This window comes from Bos mutus, chromosome 1 (assembly GCF_027580195.1).
Source record: "Bos mutus isolate GX-2022 chromosome 1, NWIPB_WYAK_1.1, whole genome shotgun sequence".
Classification (NCBI taxonomy): Eukaryota; Metazoa; Chordata; class Mammalia; order Artiodactyla; family Bovidae; genus Bos; species Bos mutus.
In genome coordinates this window covers 73,609,761-73,631,469 of record NC_091617.1, presented here as the reverse complement: position 1 = coordinate 73,631,469, position 21,709 = coordinate 73,609,761, and the positions used below count along the sequence as shown (strand labels likewise).

The 21,709-nt window shown below is 44.0% G+C and overlaps 1 protein-coding gene across 3 annotated transcripts in view; it reads right to left on the bottom strand.

Moving 5' to 3' along the window:
- MB21D2 (Mab-21 domain containing 2) overlaps positions 1 to 18,591 on the bottom strand; it is a 123,071-nt gene extending 104,480 nt beyond the window's left edge. The window contains exons 1-2 of one of the 3 annotated variants that reach the window (XM_070371737.1): positions 16,696 to 16,829; positions 13,425 to 13,569 (exon numbers count right to left, since the gene is read on the bottom strand). Coding sequence is in view for 1 of the 3 variants with exons in the window: in XM_005903167.2 (XP_005903229.2) it covers positions 16,696 to 16,906 (211 nt within the window). In the remaining 2 variants the exon portion in view is untranslated. Of the gene's footprint in view, positions 1 to 13,424; positions 13,570 to 16,695 lie in introns of all 3 variants that reach the window. The other 2 variants (XM_005903167.2, XM_070371744.1) reach the window with 2 other exon arrangements.
- Between the last annotated feature and the right edge of the window lie 3,118 nt (positions 18,592 to 21,709).

The window sequence follows — 21,709 nt, the reverse complement described above, 5'->3', positions numbered from 1 at the left end:
TGGTGAGCTAAATTCATAGGAGCTTTCTATAACTACTCATTTTTCTCCAATAAACTGACTGTAAAAACATAACCACTACCATTTGAATCCTCATCAGTTTTTAATTAAAGAAAAGACCCTCGTGTTTAGAAAAGGTTGGAAAATATTGAACTAGATAATATCTAAAGCGTGCACATTTTAATTCCATGGCTGTAAGCTGCAAAGAGGTGGGCATCTAAGAAGATAAGTCCCTTGAACACACCAAGGTATATATCCTTAAAACTTAGCATACATAAGGTCATCTCAATGGCTATTGTTACCTGTTTTCTATCTAACTGCTCAAGTTCAAGAACAAAAGTGAAGTAGCCATTCATACTAACAATGTTTATTCAACAATTACATTTCAGGCAAGTAGCAAAAGAAAAATAATAAAAGGTCCAAGACAAGCTATCATTGAGCTTTAGTGACAACAGGAAATGTCAGACACCAATAATACAAACTCATGATGGATCAGTGCAATTAAGACACCTGTGAAGCTAGGGTGCAGGTTCAGGAGAATATGACCTGTCCTGGGCTAGCCTGAAGGGCCTCCTGGAGAAGTAATGTTTGATTAAACTGAGATCATCTAGGGAAGTAGAAGCGACAGGGTTGGCTGCATGGGCGAGTGGAGGAGGGATGGGGCATTTCAGGGAGGGCCTTCGTGGTGGGGATGTGGTATTTCTAAAGAACTGAAAGGCCAGAGGGGCTGAAACCAAGAGTGAGCGGGCATCTGAGGTGGGTCTTAAAAAGGCGGAAAGAGACAGACACAGAGGCCTTCTACTCCTGTTCACAATGTTTAGGTTTTTACTTTACGAGAGACTGCATGTCAGTACCTTACATGGCACCCCTCTCTCAAAGCAGGTGTACAAGAAATATACAGCGAAACTGAAGGGGTGGCAGGAGGGGACACCAGAGATGTAAGCAGGAGCTGGGTCTCCAACCCGCCGTAAAATATGCTAAGGAGTCTGAACTTCACGTGAAGAATGATGGGTTGTCCCCGAGGGCTTAGGCCTATTTAAAAGGTGACTTAGTGTGGAGAATGGATTTAAGGGATGTGAGAGTCACAGCAGAAAACCCAGGGAGATTCCTGCAGTAACCCAGGAAACAGACAGTAACGGCCTGAACTAAGGTGGTGACCGTGGGAATGGAAAGAAGAAAACAGAGTCTAATGGAGGAGGCAGAATGGACAGACCTCAGTTCCTTTTCAGCTTTGGGGTAGGAACATGAGAGAGGGGCTCAGGATGACTTTCAAATTCGTCTTATGACTCTGGTGAAAGATGGCGTGGTTGATTAAGGAGGAGCATAGATTCATGTTGGACAATCAGTTCATGGCACCTTTGGGTTAACTGAGTGGAACTGTCCAAAAGTCAGTCAAATCCAGGCTGGGGCACAGGCTCAGGAGGCAGCAAGAGAGATGGAAAATGACTCAACAAGAGAATCAGAAAAAGTATGAGCAGAGAAGGGGCAGAAGCATCATCAAGGGCTGGACAAAGAAATACAAGTCCATCCCTCACATGGAGATGGAGGAAAAAGGAGAAAACCAGCAAGAAAACGTTGCCATGGAAGCCAAGGGAGGAGAGTTTAGGAGAGACTGACTGACAAGGTCAAGCTGGAGAAGGAAAGACAAACCACAACACCATGTTGTTCCCTTTTGGTTGGTATTTCCTTCAGGGCTGGTTGGCATTTCCTTCAGGGCTGGTTGGTATTTCCTTCAGGGCATTAATCTACCTTATTTTTTCACTGTCCATCTCCTTCTAAGACTTGTAACCCAATAACATGAAGATTTGTTCTTCACTAAATTCCTGCTGCCCACAGAGGACTTGCTGCACAGAAATTCTCTAAGATCTCTTTTGAAGGGATGTATGGAGAATGCCTGGGTGCATGTTTAGGAAGGAATTGGTAACGAAGGAGAAACTGCAGATGAAACGAGCAGAAATCATCCCCCAGGAAGAGGGCTGGGCTGGCAGAGAGGATGGGACCCAGTAGACAGAAACAGAAGTAGGCTGGTCTTAAATGACACTCAGAAAGATCATTTCCCATCCATCCTCTTCCCCGAGAACCAGAGATTATAAAATTCTCTCCCATGACTTTCTACACGGCCATTCCCCTGAGATTTTATTCCAGGAAAATCATGAGTAAGTAGTTAGGGGATAAGACTTCCAGTTCTAATCCTATGCATCGTGAGCATGAGATTTTCAAGAAGTGACCTCATCCCAGTGACTGGTTTTTTTTATAGCATGATGCCAGTGTGCTTCAGTGGTTTAAGTCGAGACAGTGTACAAACATGTGCCCTGACAGAGCAGGGAAACAGGACAGGGTTTTTATTAAAGAATCATTCACTTTTGAAAAGTAGTCACTTACCCCACTAAATAGAAAGGTCCCTCAGCTCACTTAAAACCCAGTTCAGTTTATAAATTTTGATTTCTTAGTAAATGTCCTAAGAGTACTTTTGACATCTGTCTTTCACTGAAAAAAAGATCAGCTCCCCATTCTCCCCTCCCAGTGATAACCTTAACTGTCCTAATTAAATGTTCTAAATCTGGAATGACATGGGGGGAAAGGGGGGTTGCAGAGCCTGTGCCCTCATAAGACTTGCCCTAATTTACTTAGCATCAAGGGCCCAGTTGACCTTTACCCAGCCTTAAATCAATCAATTAGCTGAGACACACCTTCTTTCTTTCAAAATGAGGAGACCACATGGATAAGATGATATTTCACACAAATCACTTTCAATAAACATAAACCACAAGCACTATAAGAATGTTTGCCCTGAGGCTGCCAAGAAAGGCCAAATGATAGAATAAAAAGGCTCTGGACCAGAAGCCGGAAGAATCATATTAGCAACTGGCTTGCACTGGAAAATCACACCAACCTCTTCTCTACTCTGCCCACCATTCCCTGTCTTCCATCATCTCCATCAACAATTAACACCACCTCATGTTTTATGCCAGAGCTTCCTAGGTGATGCAGTGGTAAATAATCCATCTGCCAATCAGGTTTGATACCTGGATCAGGAAAATCCCTTGAAGAGAATGGCAACCCACTCCAGTAATCCTGCCTGTAAAATCCCACGGACAGAGGTGCCTGGCCGGCTACAATCCATGGGGTCGCAAAGGGTCAGATATGACTGAGGAACTGAGCACAACAACACAACGTTTTACACCAGCAACCAGCACAGAACCTAGCACGGTGATGACACTCATGTTACGGAAGGCATAAGGGGTTAAAAGCCCAACTGCTTAGGTTTGAATCTAGCCTCTCACCAGCTTGAGCAGGTAACTTAACTACTGTAATTTATCAGGAAAGTGAGGATGGTAGCAGCAGCCCCATTACAGAGTGGTTGTTGGGATTAAATGTGTTAATGATTACAAAGCACTTGCAACAATGCTCAATAAACAGCAGGGAAGAGTTTCCCAGTATAATCATTATCACTGTCGTGGCCAGTGTGACCTCGAGCAAGTCACTGTCCACCACAGGGTTAAATTTCCCCACCAGCAGCGTGATGAGGTGGATGAACTAATCTCAGGAAGATCCCCACTAGCTTAACTCCTCTGTAATTCTCTGAATCCTATTACAACTCTCTAAATCCTCCTAAGGTTCTGAGCTCTCAGACCAGCAGCAGAGAAGATCACCAGGAGTCTTAACAGCCCAGAGAGCTGGACCCTGTATCTCACAGACTACTCAGCCAGCACCCTTCCTTACTGTAGATAACAGACTGTTTAGAGATGAAAATATTCACTGTGATACTCAAACTGTATAGACAGCAGAGATGTGAGAAAAGGACACGCATCCTGGTGGCAGGGGGCGGGGGTGGGGGTGGGGTGGGAAACAGACTAGGAACAAAGACAAACAGAGAACATGACACCCCAGAAACGCACTGTACCCACCAGGTTATTTCTTTAGCATTCTTCATCTGATAGCAACTCAAAAACTTCAAACTACAAGGCAGCTGTGTAGCAGGGAAACATTCCCTACCTACAAGTACAGCTTCTCAAAGTGACTTTAATCCCTGGCAGGTGCTCCCCAGGGAGCAGACACTGCTGAGGCGAGTCTTAGGTGCAAACACCTTTCTCAGGAAGCAGCCACTTGCTGGATGTTTTACCTCACCTGCACTCTGCCCAAAAGCAAAACCAGAGTCAAGAAGATCAAGGTCCCTTTCCATTCTGGGTCTCAGTTTCCATTTCTATAAAATGGAGGGGGGAGGAACTCAGGCCACCTAATTTCCAAGTTTCCTAACAGCACTGAAATTGTATTCCATCAACGATTTCCACTTTACAGGAGAAGTTTTTCTTAATGAGGTTAAAAAAGAAGATCCAAAGTTACTTGCTAATTTTCTGCCTGAAGCTAGATTTCCTGGGTTCACATTCCCAGTCTACCACTAGCTCTGTGACTTTGGGCAAATTACTTAACCTCTCTGTGTTTTGGATAGCTCATCAGTAAAGAAGAAATAACAGCTTCCTCATGGGGTGTTGTTAGCATTAATTTAGGTAATAGACATAAAGTATAAAGCACTTCGAACTATTCATATTGGAGTGTGGCTATTATTTTCAATTATAGTTTTCTGATTCCAAGGGAAAATTTACTTGGAAATGGTATCCTAGAAGTAACACAAACACACACAGAGAGCAGGTAGACGAGAATCCTGGGGTCTAACCATGATTCTGCCCCCAGACTAGCTGTATGTAATGGATGAACACTGACCCTTCTCTAGGCCACAGATTGCAAATCAGAGGTGATAAACTGGCAGCCATGGTGTTCTGTCTGACCTACAAGGGAGGTGAGAGGTGATCTCCTTCACCAGTGCAGCCCCTTACTCCCCAGCATCCCTGACTCTGAAATCAAGAACCACCTGGCACTCACCACACTGCCCACCACTTTCCTTACCGCCCAGTCCCTGATGGGCCTTTGGCTCCCCAGCTAGGATACAGAGAGACAACCCTTTCTCCAGGGGCTAGGAGCCCCTGGATGACCATATGCCAGTGGGACTGTGTTGTTCCAGATTAGAAACACAGCCTGCATGAAAGCAGGCTGCACACACCAAGGGCACAGTTGAAAGAACAAACTGTTGATTTTCTTTATTAATCACATCACCATTCGCATAAGCAGCTGTTATTATGAACAGCTGCAGCTGCTAAAAGGCTGATCTTGAAGCAGGCTAGAAAAGTGCTTCCAAGTTGCATACCAGCAATGGGCAAGTGCAGACCTGCAGTCTATTGGCTTGGTTCTTCCTACTGGTCCTCAGTGCCTCTCTCTGGACCAGAAATCCTTCTTCTTCCATATCCTGGCATGGCGTGGGATAAGGGAGGTTTCTAGAATCAGCTTAATACAAAGAATTTGAGGTGAACGTCAAAGGACTTCAATTTGATTTCCACCTCAACTATTCAGTGACCCTAAGTGCGTTACTTCTCTTGATTATCGGTCTCTTCCTATGCTAAAATACAGACAATAATAATACCTACTTTTGGGGGTTGTTGTAAGGATTCAAAACTAGATTATGCCTATGAAAGTATTCTGTAGACTGTGGAAGTCCAGGTGAAAAAATAAAAGCTTATTATCTTCCCATGAAAACTGCAGTTTGACCCATAAATCATCTAATACAGAATTCACTGTTGCTGACTTAGGGCTATCAGAGGTGAAATCAGAGAATCACATGGCTATAAAGGGCCTTTTGAAGACCTATAACGCAACTTTGACTGTGTGGATCACAACAAACTGTGGAAAATTCTTGAAGAGACAGGAATACCAGACCACCTGATCTGCCTCTTGAGAAACCTATATGCAGGCCAGGAAGCAACAGTTAGAACTGGACATGGAACAACAGACTGGTTCCAAATAGGAAAAGGAGTACATCAAGGCTGCATATTGTCACCCTGCTTATTTAACTTATATGCAGAGTACATCATGAGAAACGCTGGACTGGAAGAAACACAAGCTGGAATCATGATTGCCGGGAGAAATATCATTAACATTAGATATGCAGATGACACCACCCTTATGGCAGATAGTGAAGAGGAACTAAAAAGCCTCTTGATGAAAGTGAAACAGGAGAGTGAAAAAGTTGGCTTAAAGCTCAACATTCAGAAAACAAAGATCATGGCACCTGGTCCCATCACTTCATGGCAAATAGATGGGGAACAGTGGAAACAGTGTCAGACTTTATTTTGGGGGGCTCCAAAATCACTGCAGATTGTGATTGCAGCCATGACATTTAAAAACACTTACTCCTTGGAAGAAAAGTTATGACCAACCTAGATAGCATATTCAAAAGCAGAGACATTACTTTGCCAACAAAGGTCCGTCTAGTCAAGGCTATGGTTTTTCCAGTGGTCATGTATGCATGCGAGAGTTGGACTGTGAAGAAGGCTGAGCGCCAAAGAATTGATGCTTTTGAACTGTGGTGTTGGAGAAGACTCTTGAGAGTCCCTTGAACTGCAAGGAGATCCAACCAGTCCATTCTGAAGGAGATCAGCCCTGGGATTTCTTTGGAAGGAATGATGCTAAAGCTGAAACTCCAGTACTTTGGCCACCTCATGCAAAGAGTTGACTCATTGGAAAAGACTCTGATGCTGGGAGGGATTGGGGGCAAGAGGAGAAGGGGACGACAGAGGATGAGATGGCTGGATGGCATCACCAACTCGATGGACGTGAGTTTGAGTGAACTCTGGGAGATGGTGATGGACAGGGAGGCCTACCGTGCTGCAATTCATGGGGTCGCAAAGAGTCGGACATGACTGAGTGACTGAACTGAACTGAATTGAACTGAACGCAACTTTTCTACACTGTCTCCCCTCTCCTCCAGTCCCGGAATGCTACCAATAAGAGCCTAGACAAAGGACGGCCCCATTTGGGAAACCTCCACTTGCAGGAAACTTGCTCCATTCCAAGGCAGGCAGTTCATTCCATCTACCATGGGCTTAATCTGAACACAGACCACTTTACCTTGTAGAGGCCAAATCAAACTTGCTGTAATTTAAGCACCCTTGAAAGTGCTCAAATGTACCCACCCCAGGGCCTTTGTACATGTTGTTCCATCTACCCGAGTACTCTTTCATCTGTCCTCAGATGACCAGGTCCTTCTTATCCTTTCAGTTCAAATCTGTCTACTGCAGAGAAACCTTCTCTACGACTCTTCACTCCATCCTACCTAGTTACCATCCATCATGATAATCTGTGGTTTTTGTTTTGTTTTGTTTTTTTGCACACATCCCTACTTGTGTGTTTATATCTTGCTGAATTCCCCAGAGAACATAAGTCCCACGAAGACTTATGAGAGACTTGCTTCTCTTATTCACCACTTTGCTCTCTTATGATACAATAGTTGTACCATAGTAATCACATTAGTTCATGACAGGCACTCAAACATATGTTGAGTGAATTTATGAATTAATGAATAAATGCTTAATTCTATGCACATTGTAGATATTTAAATACTCAGAACAGAAACCTAAATAATATTTATACCAACTCTCACTACTGACAACTCACAAGTAGTAATCATGGCTTCTTGTGTTGAGAAAAAATATAAAAAAAATAAACAAATTGAATAACGGCTCCCCAAGCCAGCTTTATTCATAGCAGCACTGTCCCTAGTAATCTGTCTCTTTATCTCATGCAAAGGGAATTCATGAAAAGGCACTTAAGTGCATGAAAAATAGATAGCTGTTTCCTGGAGACAGGGCCTGACATAATGGCATAATTATGAACTGTCCTTAAAGAGATCACTCAGCTGGCAAGTAGTCAACCAGGTCCATTGTAAATGCTGTCACAGACCCTCAGAACCAGATGAGCAAGCCTAACAACCAGACATGAAGAATGCACATCTACAGGGTATGTACTGAGCCATGGTACGCTCGCCCACTATGTACCCCTGGGCCAGTAGAGAGCAGAAAAGCCTGGAGAGAGATGAAAGTTGCTACCCTTGCCGGGTCTGGGGACACAGACTCACCTCAGCAACCATGAAAGATGGGGAGAAAAGCCACAGGTTCTTGGCAGGCTGTGTGCTGGAGCAGAAAACACTGGAGATCTGGGTGGAGTCCTATTCTATAACTTCCAACTGAGTCATATCACCTTCCAGCATCTCAGTATTCCCATCTGTAATTGGAGGTTACTAGTTCCTACACAATCTTTCTCAGAGGCTGGTCCAAAGAATAAAGCCACACCATACCAGATGCTAATGCATGTTGTAATCCACAAAAATGTACTGTGATTTACAAAGCACTGCACAAAGATAAATTACTGATGGCAAATTATAGTAGTTTATAATCATAAATAATTGCTGCAATTACGATTCCAGAATAGGCATCCAAACACCTGGAGGCTGACTGATAAGCACAAGGAACACCTTCATGGGAAAGATGACTTATGCTTTCTGTGCATCTTTTAAAGCCCCAGGCATGGGCATGCAGGAGGTTCACAAGTACCCCAGATGCCCAAGAAGAAAAACCTGGATCTACAAGAAAGGGCACGTTCCCACAAGTCACCATTTGCTGCTCTCAGACAACAAGCTACAGCAATTACTTGAGACATCTCTTAAAGCGCCCTAAGTCTCAAGGATAAATTATTAAAATCTACAAAGAAACTTCCCTACCATAAACAGAGACCAGATCACGATTTCCATCCTTGACTCCAGAGAAGATGTCATAATATGGCTTAATGAGAGGTGGCAATTATAAAGAGACAATGTCAGAAAGCGCCCGTGCCTTAAATTGCTGTTTAGCTGTTAAGTTGTGTCTGACTCTTTTGCGACCCCATGGACTGCAGCCTGCCAGGCTCCTCTGTCCATGAGATTTTCCAGGCAAGAATCCTGAAAAATTGGGTTTTCCCAGGGTTGCCTGAAATAAGAAGCTTTGCACAGAAGGGCTCTTTGAAAATGCATCAAGTCATTAAACTCTGTTAGCACCTACTGTTTACATAACTCCACTCAGTGCTGCAAAGATAAGTGAGCAGGTAATATTCAGCCTATAGCATGGGGAATAGTGCACCAAGGGCTATAAAAGGGGACCAGGTATTAGAAGAACACATAGGAAAAGGAAATTTTTTTCCTCCTGGGAGAAATACAGGAAAGCTTCATAAGTCAAGTGGCATTTGAGCTGGGAGAAGAAAACAAAACAGAGATAAGATTTCTTTAGAAGCTGAGATTCTTAACTGCATCTGTGAATAGGCTTTTAGGAAGCCCTGCAAAAAAAAAAAAAAAAAGTATATTTAAATGAACGATAAAGTCACACAGGACTTCAAGTAATTGGTATTAAAATACAAAACTTACTTTAAAAAAGACAAATATGTGATAGAGTACCATATGTGATTCTTTATTAATGCAGTCAATAAAATCTAGCAGCAAGTCTAACATCTACCATAATTTCAAAGCAGCGATGAATGTTTTTTGAGACATCTGTAACGTCTGTAATATGAAATGACAATGTCTGTGATTTCTTTTGGCAACAAAAGCAAAATACAGAGATACTGCCAATACTACTATGGTCTGTTACCTACTTTTATAATGAAAGGAAATGAAATACTGCAGTTGTTGTTTAGTCACTCAATCATGTCCAACTCTTTGCCACCCCATAGACTGTAGCACGCCAGGCTTCCCTGTTCTTCACCAACTCCCAGAACTTGCTCAAACTCATGTCCACTGAGTCAGTGATGCCATTCAACCATCTCTTCCTCTGTTGTCCCCTTCTCCTCCTGCCTTCAATCTTTCCCAGCATCAGGGTCTCTTCTAATGAGTCAGTTCTTTCCATCAGGTGGCCAAAGTATTGGAGTTTTAGCGTCAGTCCTTCCAGTGAATACTCAGGTTTGATTTCCTTTAGGATTGACTGGTTTGATCACACTCCAAGGGACTCGCAAGAGTCTTCTCCAACACCACAGTTCAAAAGCATCAATTCTTCGGCACTCAGCTTTCTTTATGGTCCAACTCTTACATCTAGCCACGACTACTGGAAAAACCATAGCTTTGACTATAAGGACCATTGTTGGAAAAATGATGTCTCTTCTTTTTAATATGCTGTCTAGGTTTGGCATAGCTTTTCTTCCAAGGAGCAAGCATCTTTTAGCAGTCAATAAAAATAAAGATGTAATTTTTCCCTTTTCAAGTTCAGAGATTCAAAGTTATTGTTTCCAAGGACCCAAGTTAACAAATTCGGATAGAGAAAACGGCCCAAACAAAAGAGTTATTCAGGTAAGGCAGGCCAAACCCTCAAATCTCACCAACAAGAAGGTTCTTCATCCCTCGATCGTTATATTACAAAGTGTCCTGTAATTTCCAAAACAGTATCTTTTTTAAATAAAAAATGAGTGAAAGAGGCTAGAAAACATCTTTCCACAGGTTATATATAGTTTCTTTCTAAAACTGGAGTAGATGACAGCATGTTGGTAAGTTTATTAAGAAATATACATATATATGCAATAGGATTATGTATGAAAAACTGTATGCAAGTATGAGTGACTGTAAGCATGTTTTATAAACATCGATGCCCAGAAAAAACTGTGCATCAAATATTAATAATAATTAGAATTCAGAGGTGATTTTACTTTTATCTTTGTATTTTCTGTAATTGGAAAATGGGCCCGAAAATACCCCAAAATATTAGGTGATTTAGGGTAGCACACATTCCACACAGTATAAAACAGAGCTGGTACTAGCACTCAGAAACATCCTTCTTTTGTATCTTCAGCTTTAGCACTGAATGCACCTGAACACAGGAGGTAAGCATAATTATTTGCCCCAACTTAACTATTTAGAAACTGAGATTCAGAAACTTGCCCAAAGTCACAGAGAAAGTAACTGGAGAAACTGAGACTAGAGTCCAGTTCTCCTGTCCCTTGAGAATGCAGAATAGTATCACTGTTGAAAGCAAGGGCTTTTGCAACAGCCTGACCTTGGTTAAGTCCCAGCTATGTCACTTAGTTGCTGGTAAACTTGGACAAATTCCTGAATTTTTCCAATTCTAGAGTTCCCCATACTTCTTTACTTCAAAGGGTTATGCTGTTGATGGAAACTATCCAATAATGTGAAACCCTATGACAACCTCTGACATAAAAGAAACATTCTCATCTCAATCACTATGCCTCCCTGTCTCTGTCCCGGAGGAAGGATTCCAGCATTATCTTCCAGAAGCAGCAGATGTAACTGCTCGTTAGGCTCAGCAGCCCAGTTCTAGTCTCAAAAGTCAACTAGGATCAGCTCACTGTGTGTATGTACAGCTCTACTGAACCAGAAATGCACAGTATCAGGCTGAACTGAACATGGGACAGGATGTTGGAGTGCTGAGCAGCCAGTCTGGGGATCTCTAGGGATTCAGATTCAATAGGTCTGAAAGGGGATCAGAGATTCCAAACTGTTAAAAAGCTCCAGGAGAGTCTAAAGAGCTAACATTCAATGACAAGTTCCTGGTTTGACATAAGAGAGTCCACTATTTCTGTGAATACAAAAGGGGCCCAGTCTAATCACAAGCAACGCATCACCCAATGGCTGGCACGACAAGGCCTCATGGAAAGACCAGGGCTCTTCTGTCATGAAGGGCAGTGACTGCCTAGAACAGTGGAGGGAGAGTGGAAACCAACTCAAACTAGAAGCAAAAATAAATGTAGAGGGACTTCCCTGCCCCAGATGCATAATGTTTTCAGAGCTGGAACAGACTTCAAAGATGACTTTGTCTGTTATACAGATACCACCACACATCAGTGACTAGAACGCAAAGGAAGTTACCAAGACTTAGCAACGATTCACAATAAAGCCCCTCAGTAAAGATGGCTGGATGAATTCATTAAGGAAAAGTAACACTCAAACACCCGAAAGACAAGGCTTCAAAATGGCCTACTCCGTAGACACAAAAAGTGCCTAAAAATATGGTAGATCTGACAGCACTCAGAAACACTCAAACACATGTCTGAAAGGAGACAAGAGTGAGCAAACCATTCTCATTTTGGAGTTGATGGGCAAGCGGAAGAGGGAGGGGTCTCCCACATGAATTAAAGTTTTTGCTCACTATTTTATTCTTATGACCCTACATACTGTTTGGCAAACAGTATGACATTCAGTAATTACTTGTTGAATGCATGAATGTAAGAAAGACTTGTATATGTATGGCTGAGTCCCTTTGCTGTTCACCTGAAACCACCACAACACTGTTAATCGGCATTGTTAATACCCCAATACAAAATAGAAAGCTTTGAGAAAAGAAGAGAGACAGGACAAAAGAGACCATCTCTGCTCCTGCAGGCTAAGCAGGGCACTGAGTGGTACAGCACTCCCCAGGGAGTGGGGCCTCTTTGGTTGTCTGGTCCAGAAATGACACAAACAGACTGCCCACGCAGTGGAAGGAACATGAGCTTTCGGGTCAGACATCCTTTTACGGGTTCAAACGCAACCTCTGTACGGTCTTGGCATAAGTACTTGACCTCTTTGAGCCTCAGTGTTTCATCTTTAAAAGGGGATAATACCATTTACTTCACCTCTAAAAGAGGCATGATGATGTTTATCCTTATAAAGTCTCTGGGAAAAAAATTACATGAATAGATTTATGCAAAGTAGCTAGCACAAGGGCCAGCATACAGTATGAACTTAACAAATGGTAATGTGAGTTGGAATTAATCATGCCCTCTACAGCCAGAGCCTTTCTTCTCCTAAGTCACCTCTAAATATACTCTGTAGTCTTTCTGATAGGAAGCTGCAGAGATAATTCTAGTGTTAAGTTCACTAGATTTTCTAAAAATGCCAATTTCTTAAAAATAAATAATAAAATCCTGTATACCTTCCTTTTTGGTTTACAAAGTAACTACATATGCACCCATAACAATTCTGAAACCATGCATTACTATATCCATGTTTAATAGATGAAAATATTACTATCCATGTTTAATAGACAAAATTATTATTACTTGTGTTTAATAGACGAAAAAACTAAGACCACTTAGCCAGCAAGAGGCAAACTAAGACAGGAACTGTAGGTTTTAACATTTATTATAAGGACCATCATTTTCTCAACCTGAAATTCAAAACAAATGATCCTTTTATGGAATAAAATATTCAAATTCAGATTGCTCCAGGACTCACCTCAGATGCTGCCTGGATTACCCTAATACTTACAGCTGAAATCAGAAACAAATTTCTGAAAGAAGAGGGAATACTTTGTTTTTAAACAAAGTCCCTCCTTTGGATTTAATGCATCAACTCTTTATTAAAAAAAAAAAAAAAAAGACCTAGAATCAGGCCAATGTGAGATTTAGCAACCTCTTCCACTTATTAGCCATGGAACCCTGGATGATTCTTAATCCTAGTAAATTTCAATATCTTTATCTGGATAACAGGAAAGCAATACCTACTTCTAAAGTTATGTGAAATTCCAGGCACCAAGAAGGCAGTCAGTAAGTGATGACTCCTCTAATGACCACACCATGGTACTGACCATTTGTACTGAAGGGGAAGTATACGGACTGCTTGTTTCTTCCTGGTTCTTCTAGCTTCTGCGTAACCCCTGTTCTGCATCTGTTCAATAGGGATACAACCAGTCTTCATCCAACTTCAGCAGGGGAATGAAGATAACAAAAGAGCTGGCAGAGATATTATGCAAACACCAAATATTATTAAAACATTAATGAACTCTGGCAATTTCCCTGAATTTTGATAAATGGCGTTTATTATGCACTGCCTCTCCCACAATTTGGGCTCTCAAATATTAACTAGATAATAACAGCAATCATTCTCCAAAAAGACCAAGGTGTAGAGAAATAAAAAGCGAATCTAGATGACTCCCACAAACACCTACTTCCAAAGGAATCAGAATCTCCGGACAGAGAATGTTAGGACAGACCACAAAGCCACTGTGTGACCAGTAGTGGGCTCAGACCTATTCCATAGCATATGCAGACCTCCACTTTGGTAGGGCAGTGGAGTTTCCTGGTACTGACAGGTCACTGTTTATGACAACAGTCTATATCACCACTTTGCTCTTCTGCATAAAGTTAGCTCCAATCTAGATAAAACAAAAAGGATCTTGGAAGCTGGGGGTGCTTATTCCAGGCTAAAAGTCTCAAACAGAGAGTGGCTGCTCCTGCCAATAGCCTAAAAAGAGAGATAGTGTTATCCACAGTTCCATTAAAGAGGTTTGCACCAAATTCCCCTGTCATTTCATTCTGTGTGAGGGGATAATGTTTTTAGGCTGCTGACAATCCTCAGGTGCTGCTCCAACAGAAGCAGAACAAAGCCAGGAGGACGCAACCCCACATCTCCCCTCACCCCAACTCACAGAAATAAGGGCCTGGTCCCACCCCTGTAACACCTTAACAAGCTGAGGGTTATTAAGACACCTCATTCGCATATTCATTAAAGACTCTGAGCTGTGGCAAGTGAAACAAAGTGCACAAAAAGAGATTTTGTTTTTTTAAGCCCAGCGAAAATCCGCTTTAGAAAAAGTAAATCCACACAGGGACCCTTGCTGTCGCCAAACCTTCACTTGTCTAGAGCAGCCAGCACCTCATTAAAGGAAAGCAAGCAACACACAAATGAATGCAGCACCGCACACAGGCAGGCTCATTTCGCCATCTGCCTTCTAGTGTCCAGAGGGGTAAGAGGCTTAAATGATATTCTCCTGAATTTTTCTCTCCTGCAGGTGGAAACATCAGATTCCCAGGGGGCGAAAAAGACCGCTCTTGCAAGATCAAGTGGGTAAAAAGGAATAAAAGGGAATTTCGTTTACCTGTCAACACACTCATGACATTCAACACAAAATGAATTAAGCAATAATTCATTTGCCATTCATATCTGGGTAAATTTGTGAAATCAGTGTATCAGCTGTGGGGTTAACACAGAAGTTCCTAATGAGCTGGGCGTTTAAACTTAACCCCTTCCCATAGCCTCCCCTTTTCTGCTCCTTGAGTATCCCTGACTGATGGTGACCAAGCACCTTTTCCTAGTGAATGACCTAGAGCAGGAGGCATCGGAATTGATTTGGGGGCTGTAAAAACACAACGGGCAATTTCCATTAGACACGCTGAAGAGAGAGGCAATGATTAAACAACTTAAATAACTGCCCTGAGCATTCTCTGTGTATCCTCACCCTTCTGACAAGCACCGTGCTGGTTTTCAGATCTTGAAAGCTTTGTAAGCTTGTAAAGTTTCCCTCTGGAATCCCATCCCACCAGAAGATTAGGGAGTAATTTAAACACACGCACACACATATACACACCCCACATTTATCTAAATACTAGCTGAATCGTCGAATATCTCAACAGAGTGCTTTCCAACCTCATACACAATCTAGGAACACTTGGGGAGAATGGAGCAAAAGGTAAAATCCAGCCCCAAGTTTTAATGTGCTTCATACAACTTCCCAAAACGTTACTACCCTCCGCGGCCACACGTTCAACTTGTATTACCCACTTCTTGGGCTGTGGGGAGGACGCAAACCGAGACGGAAGGTACACTCTGATAGAACTAGCAACGAGAGGAGGCAGCCGGATGAAATCCAATAGATGGCAGGACGAAGGGAAAAACTCAAGTCTTCCTCTGCAGTCAAAGACCTTTTCAATGAAATTTTCCACTACCTGGTAAATTGCCCAAGAATGTGTTTGTCTAGCTCACAGAGACACGAGGCAGGCAGCGCTACACTGGAGTCCCAGTTCGGTGGAGTGTTAACCCCCAGGCCACGTACTGCATAGCAGCCAGAGTTGCCTCGGTGAGCCGCAAGCTACGTGGGAGGCTCCCACCAGCGGGCTCTCACAGCAATACCCCGAACTACAGGATACTAGGGGGTTATTCGATCGCCCTGCCCGGCTCAATTATTTTCCTATACACAACATTCAACAATCTGTTAAGGACCTGTAGGTGCCAGGCTGGGGGATGGGAGAGGCAGCTTTATTCTAATCCAAACGTCGCCGAGGTTCGAAACCCAGGACACCTCTCTCGGCCAGCGAACAGACAGAAAACAAAGAGCAAGGGGCTGGCGATCCTCGGGGTCAGAGGTCTAAGCGCGGTCATTTTCGAGCTGGGAATTAGGAATTCCAAGCTTAGCAAGAACCCTGGAGAAGCACCGGAAATGCTTTCAACCGCTTCAATGGGAAATCTATTTGCAAATCAAAGTTGCAGGAACTCCGGGCGCCCAGCCTGCTCGAGCGGGTTACTAGGGAACACCCAACAAGTTTGGCCACCGGGGGCTCGGCGTGACAGCGCCGCGCCGCAAGACTGCTCGCAACTTGTCGCTCGGGAGCCGAGCCAGAGCCCCAAGCTGTCTCCGCTCCCCGAGCTCCAGAGAGGACCTGAGACTCGGCGCAGGGAAGGAGCACGTCCGTGCCTCCGGAGACAAATCCCTTCATTGAAGGCGCCGCGGGTTCTCATCTGGACCGCACGGCTTCCAGAGGTTTCCCCTCAACAGTGAGCCGTTTCACCACCAACGCTTCACCTGCCTACCACCCCCAGTCGGCGAGAAATTAACAAAAGAGTCAGTAGTCGGGGGCGGTGCGGAAAAGGGACCCGGGGCAAAGTATAGTTAGGAGGGAAGGGAAGGCGGCTCAGGTTGCGGCGGAGAAAGAATGGAAAAGGCAGAACTGAGATGGGTTATACCCCAGGCACCTGGCTCCGGGAAGAAAATAAGGAAAGAGCGCACGAGAAGGGGGAATGGGTTCTTTACACTGTTTCCCATCACTCTCTCACACACACACCCCTCTCTTTTTCCTCCTTACCCAGCATGGAAAAGATGAAATCCTTAGCTGTGTGAATCTCCAGTGCTCTCTGGTCGTCATATTCCCGCTGGTCGTGCTTCGTAAATTCTTGGATGAGTTTGTTCAATTCCTCCACCCGAGCTCCCGACCTGAAATCCAGCTCCGGGAACGCAGGCTTGTTGTTACAGCCCAGGGAGGCTGCCTTGCTGGCGGTGGGAGCCGCCATCTTCATACAAAACGCGCCGAGTAGCAGCTCCGCGGCGGCGGCAGCACCCACCCCCGCCCCCCCACCCAGCCCCCCTGGGCCTCCTCCCCTCGTCGGCTCCTTGGCTGTGACCCCGGCCCGTGGGCGGGCTGGCGGGCCGGCGTCTAGGCGGGCGGTCCCGGCTGGGTGCGCTCCGGGCGTACGGGCTTCAGGAGGATCTGGACTGCAGCGAGAGTGCGTGTGTGGCCCCGACACCCTTTCCTGCGGCCCCAAGCCGGCCCAGATGCAGTAGGTCCCTGCCCTCCCCTGGCCCTCGCTGGCCCGGACTATAGCGGTTGTAGAGCCAACCTAAGCCTCCCCCGGGCGAGGAAAGTGAAGTGGAAACAATGTGAAATTCACCAGCTCTGAAATCAACAAGCTGCCGGCTCCGGTGTTACGGAGCCAGCGCCAGCGTCCCCCATTTAAAGGGACAGCGCACCCAGTGGAAAGAAAAATAAATAAATGACAGAGGTCTGCGCTCCATACCACTTGCCAATCTGTAGTCGGGCAGACGTGAGAGATGTAGATGTATTCTTTCTTTGCCTCCACTCCCTTAGGGGGCAGGGATTGCCAAGCGCCTTCAAGGAGAAAGAAGCCTTCCTCTGTCTGATTTTAAGGGCGGTGTCCTGGGCGAGGGCATCCCTATGCGAGGTTTCCGTCTCAAGAATTCCAGCGCCTTTTGATGGTGAAGGAGCCCGCCTTAAGGAATGTAAAAACCAACCTTCTGCCCTCTTCTGCACAGACTGCCAAAAATATTAGGATTAAACGTATAAAAAAGAGTGTCCTCCCTGTCCCGTACAGACATTCCCATTAGCCACTATAGTATTCCTACTTTTGCCCTAGGTAATCAAATTTTCCTGGATAACATCTTATTAAACTTAATATAGTGTCTTAATGATGTTCAGCCCGTTCCAATATTAAGATAGGAAAACCGAAGTGTAGGCGTGAGGAAGGGGAACATAATTAATTGCCCCACGTTCCAGTGAATGTTCAATGACGTGGTGAAAATTCTCAAACAGATAAAATTTGAGCTTCTACTATTTGCCAGGCAGAGTGCTAGAATCTCCGTGGACAGTGATAAGACAAAAGACAAGGTTCCTGAGATGGAGTCATACTCAACAAGGCAGATTCTACCTAAGTCCAAGGTCCTTCAGATGTTTTTACCGTTTATGAGCTTTTTGACTCCGACAATTAGGAGGCCTCCTACTCGTTGTTGTTCAGTTGCTAAGCGGTGTCCAACTCTGCGATCTTAGAAAAGGTTTATCTTCCTTGCTAGTTCTCCAAAATCCAACTTGTCTCTATCCCATAGGCTGGATATAAGAGCTTTTTCTTACCTGGGTTCTCATAGCCAAGAATACAAACTCTTCTGTTAATTTAGGCTCTGTCTTTTCCTATAAAATAGAGGTGATAATTCCTATCTCATAGGTTGTTTTGAAGATTACATGAAATAAAGTGGGCCAAGCACTTAGTGAAATACCTGACACAATAAGTGCTTAATTAAATGTTAGCTACTACAATCCCTGGGTCTGGAAGATCCCCTGGAGAAGGAAATGGCAACCCACTCCAGTATTTTTGTCTGGGAAACCCTATGGACAGAGGAGCCTGGCCAGGGCTACAGTCCATGGGATTGCAAAAGAGTCAGACACAACTTTTAGCAACCAAAACAAGGACAACAACAAACCATGGAGGAGAAGGGTAAAAAAGTTTTTGTTAAGTGAATTGGTAATTTCTTTTTTTCTTTACAAATTAAATGACTGAGTCAATTCCTTCTATGCTTTTTTCTGTAAGCTTTCCCTAAGACCCTCCCCCAAGCTGGTGGCAACATCTTTCTCCTTAGAACCTCCACTGCACCCTTTCAGAAACTTTCATATGCCGCTGATGAATTTTGACCTACTTTTATCATTGTTAATGCAAGTTTCAAACTATGAACTTCCCTAGGATGACTGCATCTTACTCATCTTCAGATTGGTCCCTGCACAAAGGTCCTCAGTGTTTATTGCATCAGGTGTTGAATGAAGAACTTTGGCATAACCAGTTAATTTCTTTTTGGGTTTTCTTCTCTTTGAAACAAGCTTTCTCACCCAGCTAATATTAAAGAGAGAATATACATGCCCAGCTGAATGCTGGTGCGCTGATGAGGGAGTTACTTAAAACCCTGGCTTTTGCAGGTCTGCTGTGCTGCCCTGATTTCTCACCTGTGAGAGTATTGCCATTATTTGTGCAGTGGAATAAACTATGTAAGCGGTTGGAACCACGATACAAATCGATCCACTCCCATCTGTCAGTTCTTCTCTCAGGATCAATGATAGCCGTCAGTAAGACAGCTGGTTGAGGCACAATCATTTCATGGATCAGAATGATACTAGTTCACCCATTCAAGCAATAACCTCCAACCTAATAGAGTTTGAAAGAATTCAGGCAAAAATTTAAAACACTCTTTCTTTGTTAATTTGCCAAAGTGTGAATGATCCAATGCTCCTCCTTGTGATACTTACAGTCATAGAGATAAAACAGGTAGTAGGAATTATGCCTTGTGACTCAGCCATGAGTCTTGGATGTTTTGAATAAGGAAGTCAACAAATGGTCTCTCTGTTCTTCAACACTATCTGCTCACTTTCCATCAGCCAGATCAGAATTCTATGAGTTATTGACCTTCAGTGAGTCTGTGTATTTGAATAATGTCCTGAACAGTTAACTAAATACCTTTTAAATGCTCTTATACAGCTACAATATGATGATACAAATATCCTTTGTCCAACTGGCAAAACAGGGAGAGGATCAGATCATAATTTCCTGAACTGGTCTTTTGGGAAACTTAAACCTCTGAGTTCCTGTAGACTGAGCTCCTCAAGGTAAGTGCTGTCTCTTTACCTTCCTAAACACCACATTTAATACGTTTCTTGGCTCACCTTATGACTTTAATTAATGTGTTTAATGAATGAACCGGAGAAGGCAATGGCACCCCACTCCAGCACTCTTGCCTGGAAAATCTCACGGACGGAGGAGCCTGGTGGGCCACAGTCCATGGGGTTGCTAAGTGTTGGACACGACTGAGTGACTTCACTTTCACTTTTCACTTTCATGCATTGGAGAAGGAAATGACAACCCACTCCAGTGTTCTTGCCTGGAGAATCCCAGGGACAGGGGAGCCTCGTGGGCTGCCGTCTATGAGGTCGCACAGAGTCGGACACGACTGAAGCGACTTAGCAGCAGCAGTAGCATGAATGAACAAATTAATATCATCTCTCAAAGACCAGGAAGTCAACATTTAGGTGATTTGCATGCTACGATAAAATATCTCAGTGTAGACTATCTATGGGCTTTCCCACTGGTGCAATGGTAAAGAATCCATCTGCCAATGCAGGAGATGCAAGAGACACAGGTTCAATCCCTGGGTCAGGAAGATCCCCTGGAGTAGGAAATGGCGACCCACTACAGTATGCTTGCCTGGAAAATTCCACAGACAGAGGAGCTCGGCGACCTACAGTCTACAGTGTCGCAAACAGTCAGACATGCACATACAACAACAAAAGCTATCAATGGTTTCCCAACAATCACTTGAGTTATTATAAATGTAGGTATTTCTGCTTCTATTTGTGTAGCCTTTTATTTTTCCCTGTGTGTTATATGGCCTAAGAAAAGGAATGGAAATGGAGAGGAAGGTGAAGAGAAACAGAATAATTATAGAAGATATTTAAGAGTGTCTTGGGAGATCCACTGGTGGCTTAGACATTAAAGAATCTGCCTGCAATGAAGGAGACTTGGATTTGATGCCTGGGTCAGGAAGATCCCCTGGAAAGGGAAATGACAGCCCACTCCAGTATTCTTACCTGGGAAACCCCATGGACAGAGGGGCCTGGCAGGCAACAGTTCATGAACTTGCAAAGAGTCAGACAGGACTGAGCGACTAACAACAACAACAAAGAGTATCTTAGACTTGTAATAAAAGCACAGGTTTCTAGAGTGTTTCAGATGACTCAGGAAAGATCAATAGAGACTACCATCTAAATAAGCACTAAGGCAGGTCATTCCTTTGGGCTTCCCAGGTGGCTCAGTGGTAAAGAATCTGCCTGCAATGCAGAGATGTAGGCTCAATCCCTCAGTTGGGAAGATCCCCTGGAGAAGGAAATGGCAACCCACTCTAATATTCTTGCCCAGGAAATCCCGTGGTAGAACTGGAGCCCCTGGAGGGCTACAGTTCATGGGGTGGCAAAGAGTCAGACATGATTTAGGGACTAAAAAACAAAAAACAGGTCATTCCTTTACTTATGTGTGCAGCATCAAACAGATCAAAGAAACTCCCAGTCTTTCCAAACTGCTGTCCCACTTAGAGGCAGCTGCTGCTGCTAAGTCGCTTCAGTCGTGTCCGACTCTGTGCGACCGCATAGACGGCAGCCCACCAGGCTCCCTCGTTCCTGGGATTCTCCAGGCAAGAACACTGGAGTGGGTTGCCATTTCCTTCTCCAATGCATGAAAGTGAAAAGTGAAAGTGAAATCACTCAGTCGTGTCTGACTCCTAGCGACCCCATGGACTGCAGCTTACCAGGCTCCTCCGTCCATCCATTGGATTTTCCAGGCAAGAGTACTGGAGTGGGGTCCCATCGCCTTCTCCGACTTAGAGGCAGAAACTAGCCTGTTACTTTCCCGCTACAAAAGTACATTAGTTTGTGAAAGAAGCCTTCTGCTTACTTCTCTGGGGCTTGTTTGTTTTTAAATACAACTCTCAAGTTCTGTGGCAAACTCTTAGCCATGAATAACTGGGCTGTATTAAAAACAAAAAGTTCCACATCT